This window comes from Typopeltis vanoorti, chromosome 7, assembly GCF_054136105.1.
Source record: "Typopeltis vanoorti isolate ZY-2024b chromosome 7, IOZ_Tvanoo_1.0, whole genome shotgun sequence".
Classification (NCBI taxonomy): Eukaryota; Metazoa; Arthropoda; class Arachnida; order Uropygi; family Thelyphonidae; genus Typopeltis; species Typopeltis vanoorti.
Window position 1 is genome coordinate 47,921,792 of NC_143555.1, and position 24,083 is coordinate 47,945,874.

At 35.4% G+C, this 24,083-nt stretch overlaps 1 protein-coding gene across 2 annotated transcripts in view; it reads left to right on the plus strand.

The window, feature by feature from the left end:
* The window catches only part of LOC150104654 (protein PALS1-like), a 282,994-nt gene that overhangs the window by 155,335 nt on the left and 103,576 nt on the right, over nucleotides 1–24,083 (plus strand). For both annotated transcript variants that reach the window (XM_090395246.1, XM_090395247.1), the window contains 2 exons: nucleotides 11,541–11,752; nucleotides 23,629–23,856. In XM_090395246.1, coding sequence (XP_090251372.1) covers nucleotides 11,541–11,752; nucleotides 23,629–23,856 — 440 coding nt within the window. The remainder of the gene's footprint in view (nucleotides 1–11,540; nucleotides 11,753–23,628; nucleotides 23,857–24,083) is intronic.

Below are 24,083 nucleotides of genomic sequence, written 5' to 3' on the forward strand. Positions count from 1 at the left end.
GCGGATTTACATAACTGTTAAAATGAATTAGAAACTTAACTTCAGCTTGATCATACCTAACGCACATTTGTTAGGTTTTAATTATATCCTGTCTTGATGTAAACAAGCAATAAATGCTAGGTTTGAACAGATATTTTTGTATTTGAAACTTGTAAATGCATCGGAAATGATCGGTATTAATAAATCTGCAAAGGTTAAAACGTCATGCTACCAGCAAAGAATATCTTCCACGGAACCTCGATTTCCTTATCAAAAGAAAACAAGGTTCTTTCACTTAGTTGTACGATAGGTAGGATATATCATGAACCGTCTATCATTTCTGGCATTTTCTCGCAAAAGAGTATGAGCTGCTGGTTAAAATCAGGATGCTATTGTACTAAGGATTCACAACCTTTCTTAAGCAGAAATCACATAACTGAAAGTCAAATTAAGTTTGCCAGGAATAGGTTCGAAGTTGTTTTACCTTCCATTAGGCAGGGAAGGTAAAACAACTTGTTTCTTAATGAGTATGAATCAGATGATTGATTGCGGATAAATACTGTGATTAGACAAATTAAAGATTCAGCTCAATGTTTTTGTTAGTGTGTTGATTGTTTTTACGGTAGGAAAAGTGTTAGGCAAGTGCCCTCAGCTTCAAGCTGTTATCTTTTCCAAAAACTAAATTAATTTTTTAATTCTTCTTAAAGGTTATAAACTAGTTAGGCATTTTCTTTCACATTTCCAGATGATAGTGAAGGGCATTATTACAACACTAACATCTCCATGGTATTTGAGACTGATTGGAAGAAGATAATAAACATAAAATAGACGTGAACACAGTGGAAGGATATTGAATTAACTGTAACTAATTACACAGATATTTCGTTTTAAGTTATTTAAACCATAATCATTGTAGCAATAGAATTGGGAAGTCCAAACAACAATGTATAGGTGCATGGCGAATGTTTTTTTCATGTGCACCCACTACAGAGCCAGGTAAATATAGGATTTGGGGAATAAGCCTCATTAAGTTATATTCCTGTTCTCCACCTATTTGCTAGACGCTGCAACCCACAGTTACTTAATCTGATCTCATAGTCAATATTCCTGAAATCATCTTAGTTATGAGTCTTTGAACTCCTTCCATTGTTGCTTTAACCCTTCCACTCCCATTTAAAGCTAGGAAACCAGATCTTTGTATTTGCCGAATGGAATCAGGCAATGCCTTACATAATGGCGCAACCGCCTCTTCTTGTCTTCGCTATGTGTTCATTGAAACTACCACCATCCCCCCCCCCCCTCCATACCGTGCTTCCCACTTCTTGCAGTGCATTTCCACTAATATAGTGTACTGCAACACCATCTCCGTTGTGTGAAATGCAAAATCTTACAATTGTTGACATAGCAGACCATTCTTCTGCCCACAGCCCCAGTCTGGCCAACTCCTCCCGAAGCAGTTTTACATCAGTTATTTTTCATAATTCTCCCCAACTTTCTGTCATCTGCAAACAGTCGAATGTCACCTTTTAAACTAGATGCTATATCATCAGTATGTAAATATATAAATCAATGATTCTAGCAGAGAAACCCAAATGCACTCCACTTGTCACACTTTCCCTCTGAGACACCGCTCCTCATACGTTACACGCACGTTGATATATATTACGTAGCCAAACTCCAATCCATGTTACTAATCTTTGACCAGTTCCCATTTCCTTTAGCTTAAAAAATAATTTACAGTGCGGTATTTTATCAAATGCCTTTGATGAAAAAAATCAAGAAATATTACAATATAATCTTCGCCCCTCTCCTGTCAAGTAATGTCGTCACCTGATTGTAATAATGTAATCAAATTATTTTAGCAAGACCTTCAAGTCTGTGTTGACTATCAGAGAGGCGTTTTCATTAATATAGTCTTGTATTCTAGCCTTGACCAACTTCTACAAGACCTTCGCTATGATTCCAGAAACAGACTGGTCCGTAATTTGATACGTCTGTTTTAGAACTACCTTTATTAGCTGTGTACTATCTTACCACTCTTGCGGAACCTTTCTCGTTGCTAGACGTTCGTTAAACATGATCATTCGCCAACTGGAGGCGGCATGGAAATTTCATTCACCATTACATCCTGCGATGTTATCACTAAATATAACACACGGGACCTTTGTATTGACTTGACCACGTGCTGTGTTAAATACGTGTGAGCGACTCATTTTCTCTACTCCTATGTGGATTTCCTACTCTCAATTAATATTAGATAAAGTCACCCAGAGTAACCAATAGGCTCTTACTTGCTAATTTTATTTCTTGACGCATTTCATACTCATCTTATATATCCTAGTTTGTATAAAACATTCTACCAAAAATTCTACCCTATTTACTTCACACCGAAATTGTCAAAGTTTCTGTCACTCCTTCGTTACGGGTTCTCCACTTTCAGCAGATACAACCTCTCTGTTATGATTTAAAATAATAAATAGAACTCCACTTCCCTTTCTATCTCTTCTACATGCTGAAATATATTTTAGCACATTCTACGCTTTCCACAATGTCATTCTCAGTCAGCCTCGTCTCGCATATTCCAAAAATTCCAGGATGCATTAAACCAATTGATTGATGCTATAATTTCAGATTTGTTCGCACGTGGATGCGTACAAAACCTCCCATTGTATATATAGACGTGACCAACTTCTAGATTTTTTTTTCTTTTTCGTAGATCAACAGTAACCTTACTGTTCCAACTAACTTTACTAACACGGGAGAAATCCATTCTTCTTCTTCTGGACAGTCCCCTCTTATACAATTTCCTTTCTGACAAAATTTAATTCAACATGCATTTCGAATTCGACAATTGAAGTTGCTTGGTGACCGGGTTCCCTAGCAACTCCGATTTCCGTTTCTGTCCATTTACTCAGCCCATTATCAATAGATGCTCTAAATGCAAAACGCCTAAAATATTCAAGTGCAAACCATTACTTTTAAAATCCTTTCTTCTTTTTATCAAACTCATTCCAACAATTCATAAAATGAATATTTATTTATTGTATTTCTTAAACAACCTCGACATACCATCTGCAATAATGCATTTCTCTTTCTCACCGCTGTCCAGTACCGTCGACAAGGTGTAGCACAGGGGCAGCCTGCTTCATGGAGCAGCTTAATAAGAGCGCTCGTTCAGCCATATTGCGGTAGGCGCCGTCGCTACGCTAACAATTCAGTGTAGCAAGTGCGGAAAGAAGTTTTTCCAAACTTAAACTGATTAAAAATTATTTGCAAACAGCAATGACCAAGAAAGATTGGTTGGTCTAGCAACTATATCAATAGAGGCGGACATAGCTTATAATTTAAATTTAGAATAGCTTATAAACAGTTTTATTGTGCGATATCCCCATAGAACAAACATTTTATTAATATTATTATGTGATCGTTTTGCATTAATGTTTCTCATGTAATAAAAACGGAATAGCAATTGGAGATTTTCTTATACTGTATTTTTGTGTTATAATCAATCAGGGGTGATATTTAATTGTTAGCATCAGGGCGCGATCTAATCTGGCGACGACCCTGCCACTGTCATTCACTAATTTTAACTGCTACCCAGCACATTCACGCCCGCGCGGTTAACCTGGCTTTGCGCTTCGCAACCATATGCCTGGGGAAGGAGTGTCCTAGGTTCGATTCCCGTCAACGATGTGAGGAACTCAAGGATCTTCCTCAGCCATAGCCAAGTTAGCCGGACTTGGGCGTGGACAGCAGGGTTTTTTCCGCCAGTTTATCTGGTGTTTTTCATCCTGCAAGCAGGCAAACCGGTCCCAGGACACACACAGATTACAGTCAGGAATACTGACCCAGCCATAGGCCTGATTCGTCAGCCTATGCTGGTTCCGGAGCCCGCATAAATTTTTTTTTGGGGGGGACTAGATGGTACCATGAACTCCCGTATAAAGGGGGAACGCTGTATCATCACACGGAATTTATTTATTTAGCACATTCACGATTTTTAATTCTCCCTCTCAGTATTCACTGCTGGCAACATATCTTTTGTCTTAGTGCTTTCAAATTCTGAAAAATCATAATCTAACCACCATCTTTCATCCCCCCCTAATTCCTGGATCCCATATATATATATATATATATATATATATATGTAGAAAGTTTTTTACCTTTGGTATAATATATGTTAAAGATACCAAGTTATTTTAAACCTGTTTTTTTACTCCATTTCCCAAGTAAGCAAACAGACAAATAAGTCAAGTTTGCGCCTGCATGTAATGCAAGTCTAAACTGACCCGTAAAGTAGTACAAGTCCAGGCAACTCGTGGTCAAGTTAGAATAAGCTCTGATCCCTATTCTTAATATTTACCCTTAATGCAAAGCCCATCTCCTTGAGGAGATGTATGATGCTATGCATTAAAGGCAAGGGGCCACTACCCAGATCGGTTTCGACCTTTATTGAGGTCTCATCAGTGGGAGCCAGGCTTAGAAATACCAACTGATTTTTATTATTTTTTTATACAAAATAAGGAAGTTGTATAGGATTGTTGATGATAAAATTAAATATTACAAGCAACTTAATAAATATATTTATATATCGAGAAAAATTGAAGGTGCTGTAGTTCCGCAGTGCCTATGCACGAGTCGCCCCTGATTACACCTGAGTATAGCTGTATAAAAAAGTACATACTTCTTATGAGATTGATTGTCCTTGACAGAGTGACCACATCTAGTACTTTTTATAAATTTTTAGTGTTCTAGTATGTTGACCAACAGATCTAGTACTTCCTTCCTAATAATAATAACAACAACATGAGAGTTAGACATATGAGTTTCATATTTTTCTCTCCTCCCATCTTCCCATATGTCACATTCAGTGACACAAGCATGATTTCTCTTTTTTTCTCCCTTTCTCACTGTTCGCTAACTTTCTTTTCCCCACTCCCGAACCCATACTCACGCAATCCGACAGGTATTAGCTAATAAACATATATTCTTTGCTATTCAAACACCTCTCGCGCGTTATAAGATCACTACAGCAATGAAAACAAGTGGAAAATTAAATATTTTAATATGAGCAATCACCTTTTATTTATGCACAGCGTAAATTGGACCCCCAAAGATACATGAATAAATCCATTATTCATGTATCTATATTTATTCATTATTTATATCCAGTTTTTAGACATAGAAATGTATATCTAGGGACGTTACGAAGAGCTTGATAGATAATGGCAACAGACTAGAAGCATTTGAAAAAAGTTTATTTTGGAATAAAGTTCTTGAAATGAAAAATGCTGTAGGAGAACAAATGTTTCCTAATTTAACAACATTAGTTAAAGCTGTACTGTGCCTCCCTCATTCATCAGCAGCAAATGAAAGAATATTTTCAGCAGTGACAAATAAGATTAAAATAAGAAATCAACTACAAACTCACTTAATGAATGGACTCCTTTTGACAAAAGAAAAATTGAAACTTTCATCAGCTACAGATTTTACTATTTCTGAAGAGTTAATTAATTTAGCAAAATCTGCTAAAAATAATGAATAAATACTTCCGGTGTTTTCTTGTGAATGGGCACCCCTGTGTATGTATATATGTAAATAGCATATTAAATAACTGAAAATTTAACGTTACATTATTTTAAACACTAAAAAAATATGCATTACATTATTTTAAACACTAAAAAAATATGCATTACATTATTTTAAACACTAAAAGTTATATATTAAATTAATACACATATTAAGTGCTAGATTTACAACTGGGACTTCTGCTGTGTATGTATATTTACATATATACATACACAGGGGTGCCCATTCACAAGAAAACACCGGAAGTATTTATTCATTATTTTTAGCAGATTTTGCTAAATTAATTAACTCTTCAGAAATAGTAAAATCTGTAGCTGATGAAAGTTTCAATTTTTCTTTTGTCAAAAGGAGTCCATTCATTAAGTGAGTTTGTAATTGATTTCTTATTTTAATCTTATTTGTCACTGCTGAAAATATTCTTTCATTTGCTGCTGATGAATGAGGGAGGCACAGTACAGCTTTAACTAATGTTGTTAAATTAGGAAACATTTGTTCTCCTACAGCATTTTTCATTTCAAGAACTTTATTCCAAAATAAACTTTTTTTTAAATGCTTCTAGTCTGTTGCCATTATCTATAGTTGCCATTATCTATCAAGCTCTTCGTAACGTCCCTAGATATACATTTCTATGTCTAAAAACTGGATATAAATAATGAATAAATATAGATACATGAATAATGGATTTATCTTTTCAATGGGGGTCCAATTTACGCTGTGCATAAATAAAAGGTGATTACTCATATTAAAATATTTAATTTTCCACTTGTTTTCATTGCTATAGTAATCTTATAACGCGCGAGAGGTGTTTGAATAGCAAAGAATATATGTTTATTAGCTAATACCTGTCGGATTGCGTGAGTATGGGTTCGGGAGTGGGGAAAAGAAAGTTAGCGAACAGTGAGAAAGGGAGAAAAAAAGAGAAATCATGCTTGTGTCACTGAATGTGACATATGGGAAGGTGGGAGGAGAGAAAAATATGAAACTCGTATGTCTAACTCTCATGTTGTTATTATTATTATTAGGAAGGAAGAAAGTACTAGATCTGTTGGTCAACATACTAGAACACTAAAAATTTATAAAAAGTACTAGATGTGGTCACTCTGTCAAGGACAATCAATCTCATAAGAAGTATGTACTTTTTTATACAGCTATACTCAGGTGTAATCAGGGGCGACTCGTGCATAGGCACTGCGGAACTGCAGCACCTACAATTTTTCTCGATATATAAATATATTTATTAAGTTGCTTGTAATATTTAATTTTATCATCAACAATCCTATACAACTTCCTTATTTTGTATAAAAAAATAATAAAAATCAATTGGTATTTCTAAGCCTGGCTCCCACTGATGAGATCTCAATAAAGGTCGAAACCGATCTGGGTAGTGGCCCCTTGCCTTTAATGCATAGCATCATACATCTCCTCAAGGAGATGGGCTTTGCATTAAGGGTAAATATTAAGAATAGGGATCAGAGCTTATTCTAACTTGACCACGAGTTGCCTGGACTTGTACTACTTTACGGGTCAGTTAGACTTGCATTACATGCAGGCGCAAACTTGACTTATTTGTCTGTTTGCTTACTTGGGAAATGGAGTAAAAAAACAGGTTTAAAATAACTTGGTATCTTTAACATATATTATACCAAAGGTAAAAAACTTTCTACATATATATATATATATATATATGGGATCCAGGAATTAGGGGGGGATGAAAGATGGTGGTTAGATTATGATTTTTCAGAATTTGAAAGCACTAAGACAAAAGATATGTTGCCAGCAGTGAATACAGAGAGGGAGAATTAAAAATCGTGAATGTGCTAAATAAATAAATTCCGTGTGATGATACAGCGTTCCCCCTTTATGAATGACAACTGCAGCTCTTGGACTCATAGATGACTACAATGAGATGAGTTTTGACTTTTATCTTTTCATTTTTGTCGTACATGTGTTAATTTAGAGGTTTCACATTGAGTTCATTTATGATGATAAGATAGTGATATCGTAAAATGCCCAAATCAGAGCGTAACGAAAGCAAATAAAAAACTAGTACTTTTTTTTTCAGATTTAGTACATTTTTCTTCCATAAGTTGGTATGAGATATTTTTGCTGAGTGGTCACCCTGGTCCTTGACTGTTAAGTGCTAATACTTTAACTTGAGACAGCAGTCATACAAGGTGTATCACGTAACATCACAGAACTTCGTTGAGTGATGTTGGAGTCTGTATAATTCTTCGTTATAACTATAGGTTCAGATGGCTCGGACTAGGAATTAGACTATCCCCGAGGACCCAAGGTTTGAGTGGAAGGTGAGTGAGCCATCAATAACTGGAAGTAGGAGACTGGAGATTTTATTATTATTATATTTTTTAATTTGTAGCTAAAATGGCCGGCAAAGGTTGGTCGATTGGTAGAGCCTCTGCTACTAATGGCTCAGTTAAGTAAGTTTGAGCCTGGTTAGTAGTTGGAAGGGGCCCCAATCGTTCGCTGCTGTTGGCACACTCTCCCTCGATGAGTCTTTGGACTCCCTGCAGGTGTCAAATAATAATAAAAGAATAATAATAAATACCGATCTCTTCCTTATCATTTGGCTCTTATTACGAAATGCAACTCGTATTTAATTGGTAATAGTTATATTTTAAATTTTATTAAACAATATATAATATTAAAGCAGTACCGTATTTCATGTGGTACTATTTAATGACAGCCAAAAAAAAAAAAAAAAAAAAAAAAAAAAGACTAGTTGGGAAAGTAGAGAATAACAGCAGTGGTTTGTGCTGTAAGAAGAATATATAGGTAGGTAATTGTATACGAAATATGGTCATATTTTATCCTTGCATATTGATAGTTTTATGAAATGAAACATACATACTCACACGTAGTTATTATTATTAAAATATTGCATTATTAAAATGGATATATGAACTTCCCTTTTTAGCACACAAACACCAGCAAAACGATTTGCCGTGCTGCTTTGCGTGAAGCTCGTTAGCGCAGACCTGAAACGGTGTTTGCTTTCATGATATAGAATTACTGGGTAAAAAGTATTTTATTTTGCTAGTTTCATATCAATAAAATACAGAATTTTGTAAGAAACTAGTTCTGGATTATTGCGTAGTTAAGAACAAGTCGTAGTGTTCTGTAAAATTGTTTTGAATCAACAAGACGTTGGATGTATTTAAATAAAAACAGAAGTTCATTGGTGAGGAGATAAATATTATTTACTTTTTGCGCTTGTTTTCGACTGCTTAAACGTTCGTATGTTAAACTACCATTTGAATGTTGATGATTTAGTAATTCATCGTTAAGATAACTATTAAATTTTTATGCAGTGCTTTTTTTATTATTAAAATAGACCGCTGAATTTTGTCTTTCATTCATGCGAAAAAAATACTGCAGTAGAATTAAGACGAAGCAAACGATTATATAAATATATCCCAATTTTGTGACATGATTTAAATTACATATTTTGCTAAAGTTAACAGTTGCAAAGATGATTATTGAGGAATATTTCACACTGCATTAGCTTAAGAAAATAAACAAATGTCAAATATTTTTAAAAAGTTAATCGCACAATGAAATTAAATGATGAATTTGTTGAGCTTGCATATTTGAAAGGCCGGGAAGTAAGATTTGCACCCAGGGTCAAAAAAATAAAATAAATAAAACTTTTTTTTTTTTTTGCGGATCAGTGTACCCATTAAGTTTATTTGCGGAAAAAACACACACCAATTATTTATTTCCAATATATATATATTTTTTTCAAATGAAAAGTAGCTTTCAAATTATTAATGCTTTTATTGAGAGCATGTTTTCAACTCCCCCCCCCCCCATTTTTATGAGGTGTAGTTTTAAAGGGGGGAGGGGCATTGAAAACATGCTCTCAGTAAAAGCATTAGCAATGAAAATAGCTTTCATAATAAAAGGACCACATTTGCTTCATGTGGTCAAAATTGATCTGTAGGATTGGAGACTAGTTTCTTTTTTTGTGGGGGAGGAGAGAATGAGGGAACATAATTATTTGGCAAAGTACTTTAAACGTATTATTTGATGCTTTTTTACGTTCCATCTGTTCAGCAGTGAATTAAATACAGGTTTGGAATAAGATTTTCATTTCTGCTTATATTTAAATTTGATTGCAGATCACATATTACTGTTAATAAAGGATCCAAAGACACATTGCAGGAGGGCCCACAAACATTTACAATATATCTAAAATCTAACTGTGGGAGGCATATTAACATTCTTCACACAATATCATATCTTTTTAAATTGATTCACAAAGTACTGGCAACCACCTCAGACAACCCATTCCACTCATTGCTACCCTTGTAGCAAAAAATCTAAACCTTGTATCCTTGCTTACTGCAACTTGACTCAACTTCTAATGATGTCTTTTTTTCCCATACCACATACTAAAAAAAAAAAAATTTCCCTATATCCATTCTTTAAAACTTGTGTAGCAACTTGTATGTTTCATCATATCCTCTCTCTCTCTCTCTCTCCTGTTTATCTGCCAATTTTTGCAGCCCACAAATCTTCAGTCTCTCTTCATACAGAACATTTCATAGTCCCAAAACCACCTTGGTTACCCATCTTTGAATCTTCTTATCAACCTCCACATCTGAGAAACCTAGGTGATGAAATCTGAGCACAATGGCCCAGATGTGGACATATCGGAGCCTTATGGAGAGGAATAATGCCTTCTTTGTCCCTATTAGTCAGCATATTTTTAAGCATCCAAGTGATCTGTGTAGTCTTGGAAATTTTTGTAATATGACCTGAGTTTTAGTCCTTTATCATCCATAACTCCCAGATCCCTGGCAGTGATACTTCATTAATAAACTACGCAGATTGAAACTTTCTCAATCCAAAGTACATGACTTTATATTTTGCCGTGTTAAAAGAGAAACCTTTCCCCACAATATTAGCTTATGCAATTCATTTTTCAGAATTGCTTCATCACTGTCATTTACTATTGCTCTTCCCAACTTTGCATCATCAGCAAACAACTGGATATCATTTCAGATTATCTCCAATATCATTAATGTACAGATATTAAACAGCAGTAGACCAGAACAGAGCCCTGTGACATACCATTCTGGTCTGTCATTCTGATGACATTCTGATCTTTAACTCTGCTCTACTGTGTATTAATCTTTGATGCATGTTTGACAACAACCCATTTATCCATCTTGCTAATCCAATATCCATCCTCATTTGTTTCAACTTACTAAACAGAATCTCGTGTGGTATCCTGTCATATGATTTTGCAAAGTCCAACAGTATTGCAGTATTGCTTTTATCCAAATCTGTCATTATTTTATTATAGAAACAAAGGTAAACTTCTCCTTAACAAACTCACAGTGTCCTCTTAAAAAGGATGAAAACTATTATCCACCTATTCTTAAATTCTGGCTTTCAACTTTTCTAAAACCTTAACTAACACCACTGTAGAGTTATATAAAACTTCATTATGCTTTCAAACACTAAAGCATACTGACTAAAGTAAAGAATACTGATTATGAAGACAGATCGAAGATTTGTAGACACTAGCAAACAGGAGAAAGAGGGGTTATATGATTGAGACTTACAAACTTCTGAAAGGGTCATACAGGATTTCAGTTGATAGAATTTTTCAATTTATGGAGGGTGGGGAAAGGACACGCATCCTTGGGAGCCGAGAATGAATGCTGCTAAGAAGGGGGGTGAGGGATAGATTTTTCTCTCATAGAGTGATGTGATTGGAATGGATTATCATTGGATGTTGTGAGTGCAAGCAGTGTGAATGAATTCAAGAATAAGTATGATAGCTGGTGCATGTAGTATGTGGCCTCTCTCGATGAGTCCCTGACTCCATGGAGGTCTCTCTTATTAATAATAACAATAAGTCAGTGAGATGTATAATATATTGTGTTCCTCATATAAACACTTATACAATTGTTCTTCAAGATTAATTTTTATATATTGTTTAGGATCCTCAGAATTACTCTTATCACTGCATGCAGTTGAAGGATATCTTCAGAAAAATGGAATGAAAGGGGAAGAATTAAAATTAATCGAAAGTCTAATTCAGTCAGAAGAGTTTCAGAATACACTGAATCTTCATAACAAAATACAGGAAATTTGCTGTTTTAGTTGTCCACCTACCCCATTTTCTAGTGATTCTCAGGGTGCTGCTCAAGAAGTAAGCAACAATTTCAATATATATATTTGTATCTATATATGAAATATAATTCTGTACAATAATTTGTATAATTAAACCTTTATGAAAAATATTTTCAGTACGTAAAATTATCCATCATAAGCTGCTCTCATACTTATTCATTTTAATGTATAAAATATGGAATATATGTTAAGGATCCACAAGATTTGAAGATGTTCATCTATGCAAGGCTAGTCGCATTTCATTCTATATGAATATAATAATTTCAATGTATTGAAATAGACTGGACTTTCAGAATGTGCAACTAAAATGTTTCATTTTGGTAATGAAACTTCGAGTGTTATCAAAGATGACTGAATATAATTATATGCAGATTTGAATAGCATTGTACTAAAGGCATTGTGTATTTTCAGAAATGAGCCAAAGCATGGATTTTTGTCTTCACACTAAGGAATGAGACATTGAAGTTGCTTAACATATTAAGCTTGAAGATTTTTTGATATCCTTTAGATTTTGGAATTCTACAAATGTTACTTTAAAGATTAACATCTTTAAAATTATGTAATAGATGAAGATAAGGTTACCAGCCTTATGATGATAATGCATATCTTTAAGGCTGGCAGTAGTGTAACTGGCTGGATGGCCAGGTGGATAGTGTATTTGCCACCCAGGGTGGTCCCTGAGTTTGCTGCCCCTCTCAGTTCACACCAAAAATACTACAAAAAGTCAAAACGATGTATAGGGCAAGGTTCAAAGTGCTGCCCAGGGGCAGACCTCCCCCCCCCCCAAGCTATACTACTGACTTGTCTCCAATAGGCTGTAGATTAGAATCCCATATAGACATGGATGTTTCTGAATATCTTTAGATGGCAAATAAACTTCATTTCTTGAAAGACTGTTGCACTTCTTATTGAAAGCCAGGAGCAGCTTAATAAAAAAAAATAAAAAAAGCCATGTAATGAATTGACTTTTATTAGCATATAAAATATGAAGAAATATCCTTGGCTTTCTTGTTCAACAGTAATCATGTTTACAATTTTTTATAATTCAGTATAACCCTCATATAATATTAAATCTAGATAGGTGTAATTTCAATCTTATGTTGTTAAACCAGTTTAAATTTATAATCTTCATTATAATATCTATTGAAGTAGAGAATAATAATATTGTTACATGACATTTCCGCAGAATCCCAGAACTTACTGCCATTTCATACTACAATATTCACCCAACTAATTCCATTCCAATGTATTTTTGTTGGAATGCATTGTATGCTTTGGCTAGTTTGTATATCTTGCAAAAAAAAAAAATCGGAGCTTTCACTCATTTTCACTTAAAGTCCTTGTAAAGATTGTTCACATAACAATGAATCAGATCCAAGTCTTTTCCAACCAAAGGGTAGCCATCATATTGTAATACACATCTTTTTTTTTTTTTTTTTTTTTTTTTTTTTTTTTTTTTTTGTCAGTCTCTTACTTTTAAAGATGTGATGCTTTTTAAAAACCTTTAGCCCTGCCATAGTATTAATCTAGAAGCCCTGGAGACAAAATATGAAACCTGTTCAAATCCTCTTCCAGCAAGGTGGTTGATGCATACTCTACATAATATGGCCTGCAAGTTGGAAAGTGGAAATTCTATATGAAAATTCTGTCTGCTTAGCCAATAAGGAGAGCTGGTTGGAAGAATTTTTATCTTATTTAGTATGTATAATGTTTCAAAAATGCCTATTTTAAGGGGAAGATAATCAATATCCATTTATTTTGCAAATAGTGTTGGCATTGTGAAATTCATTTCTGAAAATGATATGTGACATAACTTTTGGCTTTGCATTTTCAGAAATCATACAAGTTCTAAACTGTATGATTTCTGTATTTGCCTTTTATGAGGAACTTTTTGATTAAGGGTTCCACTGACTACTTGACAGACTATTTCAAACTTTCAGCTATCAAGTAAACCAGAATACTTGCAGCATCACATGTGAAACTTTTACTATAAGCGAGAGAAAAATTTTACACAAATTTTTGTAACTGAGTACAGAGGAATCAACCATTTTTTATAGAAAATTCAGGATGTGAAAATTTTTTTATCATTGGGACAAAACAACATGAAAGGTGATAAATCTGATATAAGGATGCCATAAAAGAAATAGTGACTATATACTATCCCAGGAAGTAAAACTAGAAATGACTGCAATTGAGAATAATTCTATATGCACTGCTTGGAAAGAAGTCAACAGACATCATAGTGTGAGGAACAAACAGCCATGGTGCCCAACTTAATAAGATGTATGATCTCCTTTCACTGATCATAGATCAGTGAAAGGAGATCAAACATGGTACTTGTGGAAGTACCATGTTTGATCTATAGAAATTTGGCAACATCAGTGCTCATGGAGGAATTCAAACCTATGGTTTGTTTGGTTGGGAGTAGACACTATCCATCAGCCAGCTGGGACTGGCTGGTCAAACAGAAGTTGATTCATGAATAGACCACCAGCTTATAAGCTATTTGGTAATGAAGTAGAGGCTAACAGTACAAAATATACAGTGAGATATTATTATAGTGAATGTGAAATGTATTAGTGAATTAATTCAGTAGACACCAAGCCAGTAATCATGGGAGAAACCCAGACTGGAAGAAGTAAACACCATATGAGAAGAAAGTGCACTCTCTAATCCTTATCAGAGGATGTGACTGTAAATGAGATAATAATTCTGTCTTCAGTTACAGAGTAATTATTTAGTTATTATATAGGAGGTGGTCGGACTTGGAAGAGGAAGGTTAAAGATCGGTGCGCCGACCCCGTTTAACATGGGATAAGGCATAGTGAAAGAAGAAGATAGGAGGTGGTCGGACATGGAGGTGAAGCTCAGTTGTTGAGAATAGTGAAAGCCAGAGATAAGGCCTCGAAAGACATGACATCAGTCAAGTAGATAAAGGATGCCTCAGGAGTAGTATTATAAGAGGAGGACAAAATCAGAGGAAGATGGAAAGAATATTTCCGTAAACTACTAAATGAGGAGAATCCGAGGGAGAGGTGCGAGGACGGAGAGGCAAACGAGAGACCGGTGCAAGACATAAGTAGAGAGGAAGTAGATTGGGTACTGAGAAAAATGAAGAATGGAAAGGCTGTGGGGGAAGACCAGATACCTGGGGAAGTGTGGAAAAGTTTGGGCAGTGAGGGCGTGGATATGTTATGGGATCTGATGAGGAAAATAGCCCAACAGGAAAAGATACCAGAGGAATGGAAGAAAAGTATTCTTGTCCCAATCTACAAAGGAAGAGGAGATGTTCAAGACTGTGGCAACTATAGAGGGATCAAGCTGATGTCACACACATTGAAGATATGGGAAAGAGTAATTGAAGGGAGGATACGGTAGGAAACGAAAATTGGTGAGGAGCAGTTTGGATTTATGCCAGGAAGAGGGACAACGGATGTGATATTTGAGCTAAGGCGATTGATGGAGAAATATAGAGAGATGGAAGTGGAGCTGCACATGGTGTTTATAGACCTGGAAAAGGCATACAACAGAGTGGCCAGGTAGAAGGTATGGAGGTGTATGAGGAGGAAGGGGATGTCGGAGAAGTATGAGGATGGTGAAGGAGATGTATGAGGGAACAGAAACTCAGGTCAGGTCTAGTGTTGGCATGACAGAAGGGTTCCCCATTGTCATAGGTTACACCAAGAGTCAGTTCTGAGCCCCTACTTCTTTGACCTGGTCATGGATGTACTTGTGGAGGATGTCAAGAAGGAGGCACCATGGAGCATGCTGTTTGCTAACGACATTGTTCTATGCGAATCATCCCGAGAGAAGCTTGAAAATACCCTGGAAGAGTGGAGAAAGGTATTGGAGGAGAGAGGCATGAAAATTAACCGAGAGAAGACTGAATATATGCCAACGGGGAGTGACGAGGATATGATCATACGACTTCAGGGTGAAAGGCTCATTTCAGGGAAGAAATTCAAGTACCTTGGGTCGGTCGTCGAGAGGAATGGTGACCTGGATGAGGAAATACAGCACCGAATAACATGCGGCTGGATGAATTGGAGGAAGATGAGCGGGGTCCTGTGCGACAAGAGAGTGAGTTGTAAGAGGAAAGGAAAGTGATGCTTCATGGCACAGAGACGTGACCTATAACAAAGGCACGTGAGAGGAAGATGGAGGTAGCAGAGATGCGGATGTTGAGATGGATGAGTGGTGTGACAAAGAAGGACAGGATAAGGAATGACTACATCAGAGGGACGGTTAAGGTGGGACCAATTGGCAAGAAGATACAAGAAAGTAGGCTGAGGTGGTTTGGACATGTAGAGAGGAAGGGTGAGGAGTATGTTGGTAAACGAGTGGAGTATGTGGAGTTGGAGGAAAAGAGGCAGGCCCAAGCTCAGGTGGAGGGATAAGGTGACAAAGGATCTTAGGGAGAAAGGATGGAGTCCGAAGGATGCCCTGGACTGGAGAACTTGGAAGAGGAAGGTTAAAGATCAGTGCGCCAACCCCGTTTAACATGGGATAAGGCATAGTGAAAGAAGAAGATAGGAGGTGGTCGGACATGGAGGTTTTTTCTTAAGTAGGGATAATGTTGAACTGCTCTGTATAGTTGAACTACCACTACAGAGCAGCAGTTATGGCCAGCTTAGTAAAAGAAATGGACAGATGGTTTTGGTAAATGCAGACAGCATAAAAGTGATTTGCATTAGAAATAAAATTCTTGAATATCCACAATGTCATTTTATATAAAGGTGGAAATAATGTAATCAATGCTAGGGAAAGGACAGATGAGAGAGGAAGTCTTCAGATAGTGCAACCTTTTGAGGTGAAAACTAGCACTGGGATGACTTTTTCAGCATGTTTTAGGTTGTAATATCAGCATGTTTTAGGGTGCTAATTCCTGCACAAAGAATGTGCAAAGAAACTTAGAAGGTACTCCTGACATGATTTTTATTTTGTATTGTCACTCTTTCATGGCACCAAAGTGGAGTCAAAATAAACACAAAAATTATAAACTAGATAATATTTGAGGAGTGGTTGTTGATTATAAACAGAATTTATGAGTGGACAGGCAGTGATATGAAACTTAGGGAAAACATATGTCTGACATTTTTAGAGAAATGCATGTGTTAGTAACCCACTCACATTTCATTTACCTTTTCCTTGGTAAAACTTTTATCACTTCTCTTGTTCTATGGAAAACACTTCATCATTTTACCAAAGAATGAACATATATGTGTGTGTGTGTGTGCATATGCACACAATTAAGACACATAGTTGATAGATCCACTATAGCAGTGATATCCTTTGGAAAGACCTAGGTTCAAATCTATTTAGGATACAAGGAACCTTTTTTATAAAGTATTTCAACTGCAGGTGAGTTAGATCATTTGATAAGGTGGCAGGTTTTTCATCCTGTAAACTAGTGAGAGAATACACAACTGACAAATATAGCAAAATTGCAGATAGAATTTGACTAACCTAGTCATCTAAGATTCATTTGGTTTATATGGCACTGAAGATTACTTTGGATGCTAGAGGCCATTGCATTTAAACTGTAAAATGGAAGATATATTTTCTTGCCTTGAAGTTGTTTTGGCTATTCTTAATAAACAGCAACCTTCATAGCTTAAGAAATATTTTAAACTGCTAAAATTATTATATATTTCAGTAATTAATTCATGAACGTGGCCTATTAGTATTTCATCCAGAAGGTTATAATTCAATAAAGGTGAAATCAGAACTTAAATCCAAAATGGGAAAGCTTTAGTAAATCAGGAAATACCAAATTTCCTGATTTACAAACAGGACCATTCTTCCTGTAGGTATGTAATGACTACAGGAAGTATTCCTCCCCCCCATGCATTTTCTGTATATTTAGATTCAGCTGATAATCAGGATTATAAACTGTCAAAATCTGGTTGAGTGTCTTTGAGATCTATTGTCTCATTGGTGAAACTTATCTGGAAGGGGGGGGGATTATTATTATTATTCATGATTCTTAGTTTCTTTGGAAGTGCTACACACATTTTTTTTTAGGATATTGTTGCTTTGTTTGGAGTTAACTAAAATTTGCCTGAAGAAATTTCATGTAACAATTACTTTTCCGTTGTAATAGCAACAGCACATTTTTTTTTGTAAATAAAAATAACAAATACTTCATTATGTTCTGATCTGAAAACATAGAGAGAGGGAAGGCTTTGAGAAACAAAGTATACATTAATGAAAAAATAATTGACAAAGTTAGCAAATTTAAGTACTCAAGATACATTGTCAGTGTGAAGAATCGCTGTTTAGAAGAATGTTATGAAAGGCTTAAACAATCAGAAACTATTTTAAAGCTGGAAAGGACAGATCTATCACTTCAGGAATAAAGTTGAAAATTCTGGATGCATGTGTATTTCAGTAGCTACTTATAGATGTGAAACTTGAAACATAAAGTATTATTATTATTATTCAGGCCTCCATGGAGTAAAAAGACTAATCGTGGGAGGTCCTTCTTAGTAGTCTCAGAAAAGGATAGCTGCTCCTGAGATCTTGTGTTACAAGAGAGACTGTTATGAATCTCAAGTATGAGATGGACAAAACAAATGGATGGGTCTCAGAAGCATCAGTAGAACTTTAAGACTTCTTAAGAGTACAGTCATCCCTTGACTTACATCTGGGTTTCATTTCATCTTGCAGGATGCGAGTCGGACGTAAGTCAATACATTAAATCAATAGAGTTATAGGGGTTAGGGACTTAACCATAATAAGCATACTGTCATTTTAATTTTTAAACCTTAATATAAAACTGTACTGTGTGTTACTACCACTATAAAACAGGAGAATAATCACTCAAATCTTCCTCCACAATCACATTTTCATTACCTTTCTTGTGTGAACGATCAGGCTGTGGCTCTTCTGGTGTAACCTTTGTTTGTTTTTTTGATGAAAATGTCTAACGTACTTTGCTTATTCCTTTTCTTCTTTTCATCATAAATTTGTTTATAGCAAGCAAACACATTGTGTACTTTCGTTTCTATTATTAAGTAGCGTCAACATTGGGGTCCGTCTTCAGCCATTTTGAGAACACCGCTAACTTCAGAGAACATTTCTACAAGCCCCTTCACTGTGAAATGTTAAACTACCTCTTCTTGTTTCTCTTTTCACTCTTCCTTTTCTCGTTTTTCTTCTTCTGCAACAGGTTGTTCCTCCAGTTCGATCAGTTCTTCTTGGTCAATTCAGGGGCAATTTCTATGAGTTGAATTATGTCGTCATCACTCCCACATTCAGATTGTTTGCTAGGCCCACTATTACAAACTTCCAAAATCGTGCACAAACCATTTTAATGTCTTTTTCCATATGCCACTCATACATTGAGGTCACTTCGTCTCAAACCACAATAATATTTTTAATAGCATGATAAATATTGAATGATTTCCAGAATTGCATGGAAGTCTGATCATTTCCTTCAGTAGCAGAAATGGCTTGTGAAAAAGTTCTCCATAGATAATAAGCCTTAAACACTGCAAGAACTCCCTGATCCATTGGTTGGATCAATGACGTAGTGTTTGGAGGGAAAAACAAAAACATGAACTTGAAGATCGCCGCTATAAAACGTATGACCTGGAACATTATCTAGAATTAATAAAAGTTTAAATTGTACATTTTCTTTCACACAATAGCTTTCCATTTCACTCGCATAACAGTTGATTAAGGCATCCTCAAACAATTTTTGAGTCATCCATGACTTCTTATTGCTCCAATAATGAACTGGAAGAATATGCTTCCTAATGGTTTTGAAGGCTCGTGAATTCAAACTGTGCCATTTCACAAATGGTTTCAGTTTATATCCAGCCACATTACTCCTAATAGAATCATAATACAGGCTTTAAGAGCTTTGAAACCAGGCATAGATTTTAGCTTTTTGTGAATGAATGTCTATGCCTGGTTTCAAAACTCTTAAAGCCCGTATTATGATTCTATTAGGAGTTTTTCCTTCATAATAATAATTTTATCCAATTTCTCCACAAACTGTTTGGCTGGCTTCTCATCTGCACTTATTCACCATACATTTTCACATTATGCAGCACAAAACGCTGCTTGAATCTTATGAATCAACCTGAAGAAGCGTTCAATTCGAAGTCGCAATTGGGTCCTGCTTTCTCCTTCAACATGCTGAAGAAACTTAGTGGTTATGGTCATAATGCTAAGGAGTATGCCCTTTTGGTTCAGGTCCTCTATGTATGATGCAAGTTTCATATTTTGAAACTTCATTTCAAAATTAACTGCTTGCTTTTTTCTGTGATTCTTCAAAACAAGGGTGGTTGCTGCTGAAAGTGCTGTAGACAATGTATATGCTTTACCTTATGCTTGCTTGCGTCTTGTTCAAAAGCATAGCTAAAAATTTTATTTATTCCTGTATGGGATCACGGACGTATTTTCGAAAGGACATAACTCAAATGGACGTAAGTCGAGGGATGACTGTATTCTCAAAACAGTAAAATTCCTGGTGAAAGGGGGAAGTCTGACAAAATTTAAGATGATTCTGAAATACATGGGGTTTCCTTTTCAAATCAAACAGAATGTAGTCTTTTAATTGAAGATAGTTTTTAAAATCTGTCTACAGTTTTAAAGTAAATTATACTTGCCAAGAAATTTAATCCTTGTTTAATCCTTTAACCAAGTATAAGCAAACAGTGGTACCTGCATATGAAGATTGATGATTTTACATCAATTGCCTTAGTGTCCTGCAAAGCAATATTTCTATATCTGCAATTTTGTTTACAAAATGTAATTTTTAAACCAGGTACCATTTTACCTGAAGGCATGGATATTTCATCTCAAAGTTACTTTCTGCAAACATAATTTCATGATAAAGCAACAATAACAATTTTTGAAACTTGTTTTATTCTTATTTACATACCTTGTTCATTTTCCCATTCTCGTACCTAATGTCATTGAAACTGTTTGGAAAGATCTTGATCCTTAATTCATTTTGCACAACTTGCTATCAAAATCACTTGAACATTGTTAAAATAATTAATAGAGATTGTTATAGGTTATTTGATAGAGCTACATCTGTCAAGTGCACTTAGATATTTTTGCTGTATAGGGTTTTTAGAGTTGAATATAATTTAGGGAACTTCCAGAGTTCTTACTGTTCAAGCATTTGTTATCCTTGAACAGTACACATATTCACGTGTATTTACAGTGTTGTATAAATACAGTGCTGTTTAGACTTATCTAATATGAACCATCTAAGATTATCGAGTGTTAGATCCAGCTGGACTTGCATTTTGTCAGTAGAGTATATTCTGACAAAATTTGTATTTTGCACTTAACTGTGTAGATAACTAAAAAAGGCACAAAAATGGGCTTTACAGGTTTTATTTTGGTAAGCCCATGATTTGTTCTGTGATAGGTAGTCTACTCCACTATGATGGTTTAATACCTGTTGGCATGGAGAACAGGATGTTATCTGTGTGGCTACATACTAGGGGTGTGTTGGTAATTTTTTTTTTTTAACAACTGGCTTGCATAAAAAAAAAAACAGTGCTTTCTCCCTCATGAGAATTACAACCTCTTGTTTAATCAAGGAAGGTTGAATTACTAACCTCCTCCCTTTGCCTAAAGCTTAAACAAATTTTATCATTAGCGAACATCTGCTTGATTGTTTAGGGTAATGATCTTAATAGGTTCACAGCAATTCTAGAAATGTGAATTCTTTGCATTTCTAGATGTTTAAAAGTAAAATTCTGTGGAATTGCTAGTGGAGATGATTCCTACACTAGTTTCTTTATGGGGAGAGCTGGGGAACGAAAGCACAAAAGGTGCTGAAATAAATGCACCTTGGCTAGATTTTCTATGTCTCCATAAATAAGTCTAAATGCTGATAGCCATTATGGATCAAAATGTGTGCCACGCTGCAGTTTGTAGCCCAAATCGGTTTAACTGGCTCACAGAATTCTTGAGATTTGCAAAATAGGCTCATACAAGCTGGCTCCAGCACACAACTGCTACAGACCAACAAGAATCCACCAAAGTTACGTATATACCTGTTCACTGTGACTTTTCCTCATCATTTTAGATTTTGAACTTAGTTAAGCATCTAAAAGTTGAGTGTTCTCTCTTAGGTATCCTGAAGAGAATATCTATAGGCCTTTTTTCTGAATGTCATACTAAGGCTGTTAATTTGCTAACTAATATGTTGAAGAAATAAATTCTACACATCAACTACATTTATTATAAATCTGTTAATGTGTAGAATTTTGAGACACCTGAAACAGCTAGTTGGTATGAGCTGTTAACTTTTAGGGTATAAGTAATTTTGGATGTTCTGAACTCTGAGAAAGTACAGGGTGTTCGGGATAAATTTGACAGTTTCGTAAGGAAAAAGAAAATCTTCTTTGTATCTATTAAATTTAATGAATTGACAAAAAAACATTACAGGCAGAGTTAATTACAATACTATCAACAAGATTTACTCAAAATAACCACCATTAGCATCGATCACAGCTTCAATTCTGCTTCGGAACCTCGAACAAGCTGATGCTACAGTCTCCCTGGGAAGGGCCGCAAAAACTGTTTTAATTTTATCCATTAACTGGGCTTTTGTATTACTGGAAGTGCGATTGGTGTCTTTTTCAACTGCGCCCCATACAAAATAATCCATGGGGTTAAGGTCTGGGGAGTTTGGAGGCCAAACATTTGGACTGGTGAAGTCGTAGAAATTTTCAGACAACCATTTTTGACTTTTCCCAGAGGTGTGGCAAGGGGCCGAATCCTGCTGCCATACATACGGCCTACCATTGGCTACCCTTGTTATCCAGGGCTTGACTACAGTTAGCAACTCCACGAACAAAGCCCGAATTCCAATGCCAGGGTTCTTCAACACCTGTTCCTGCAGATTTGCGAGGAATTCTGCTGTACGAACGCAATCAGATCGTCTGCTAGGGATCTTTCTTCTTGCTACATCCTCGTAGTCACCATTGCAAGTCTCTAGTTCATGCCTGATTGTTTATACTGTATTCAGGGAGCATTGGGCAGCAGTCGTAATATCCTTATTTTGATGGCGGGCACGAATCATCATGATACAAGTTATTCTCTTCCATGATTCAGGTGGGTTCCAGCTATCCATCCTTTCTGACATCTTGTATATGAATGAAGAAGGGTCCAAACTTTTAAATGAAGAGAAGTGTGTGTTAATACATGTAACTTACGGAAAAATATAATTAATTATAAATATGTCAAATTTATCCCGAACACCCTGTATGTCTTGAGCTTAGTTTCTGTTTTTGGGCAGGGATATGAAGGATGTGATATGTAAAGGAAACCACAGAATGAAAAACTTCTGTGTGTGTATTCATACATAAAAAAAAACTAATTTGTAATTTGAACAGGACTTTGGATCAACTTAGGAGCAAATTAAATTTTAAAAATGCAAGATAAGTATTTCCATTGTCTAAAGAAATCTTATGGTAACTTAAATATTAAGGGGAGTTTATGTAGTTATGAGTATTGACAAATATCCTTTGGTTAGAAGGACTTGAATCCTGTTTAGGATACAAAGAAGCTTTGTAAGGATTTTTATAACTGAAGATGAGTTAACTGGTCTCATATGGTTTTTGTTCCATTTTGTTAAATTTGGATTTTTAATGCAACTCAGCCAGGAGACCACACAATTTACATAGTACTCTGGCTCAAGAGCCTTAGTTGCTTTGGTCGCATTCCAAAACAACAACCTAAATATCAATGACCAGTCTGTTAAACTAATTTTAGATTCATTTAAATATTATGATAAATTCATAATACAATTAAATATCAACTATTCTTAAATAGTTTTAAGTGTTTCATTGAGCTTTTCTATGTTTTATGTGAGTGTGTGTGTATAATATCTATATGTATTATTTAATTTTTTTGATTTAGCTAGTAAGCTCCCTACAGGAATATTCCTCAGCTGATGCTGCTGAATTAGTAGATATACTCAATAAATATGACTTTCAAGGCCTTCTTTATAGTCATGACAAAATAGCTGAAAGGCAAGGCCCCTTAGTAGTATCAGTATCTCCAGATGAGGAACTGTTGGATCGGGCTTCACAGTATGCAGAAGAAAGTGTCAAAATAGTACGAATAGATAAAACTAGTGAACCACTGGTATGTTTCATATTTTGATATTTTCTTGAAAATTAAAAACTATATTTTCATTTAACACGGTTTTGATATATTGTATATGGTTGAAATTAGTGAAACTGTTACAAATGTGTATACTTCATGCATTAATTAACCATACAACTTTTCATAAATATCCACTTCCTCATACCACATATGCCACAGATATGGACATCAGTGGTTAAAAATATATTAATTTATTTTAAATATCA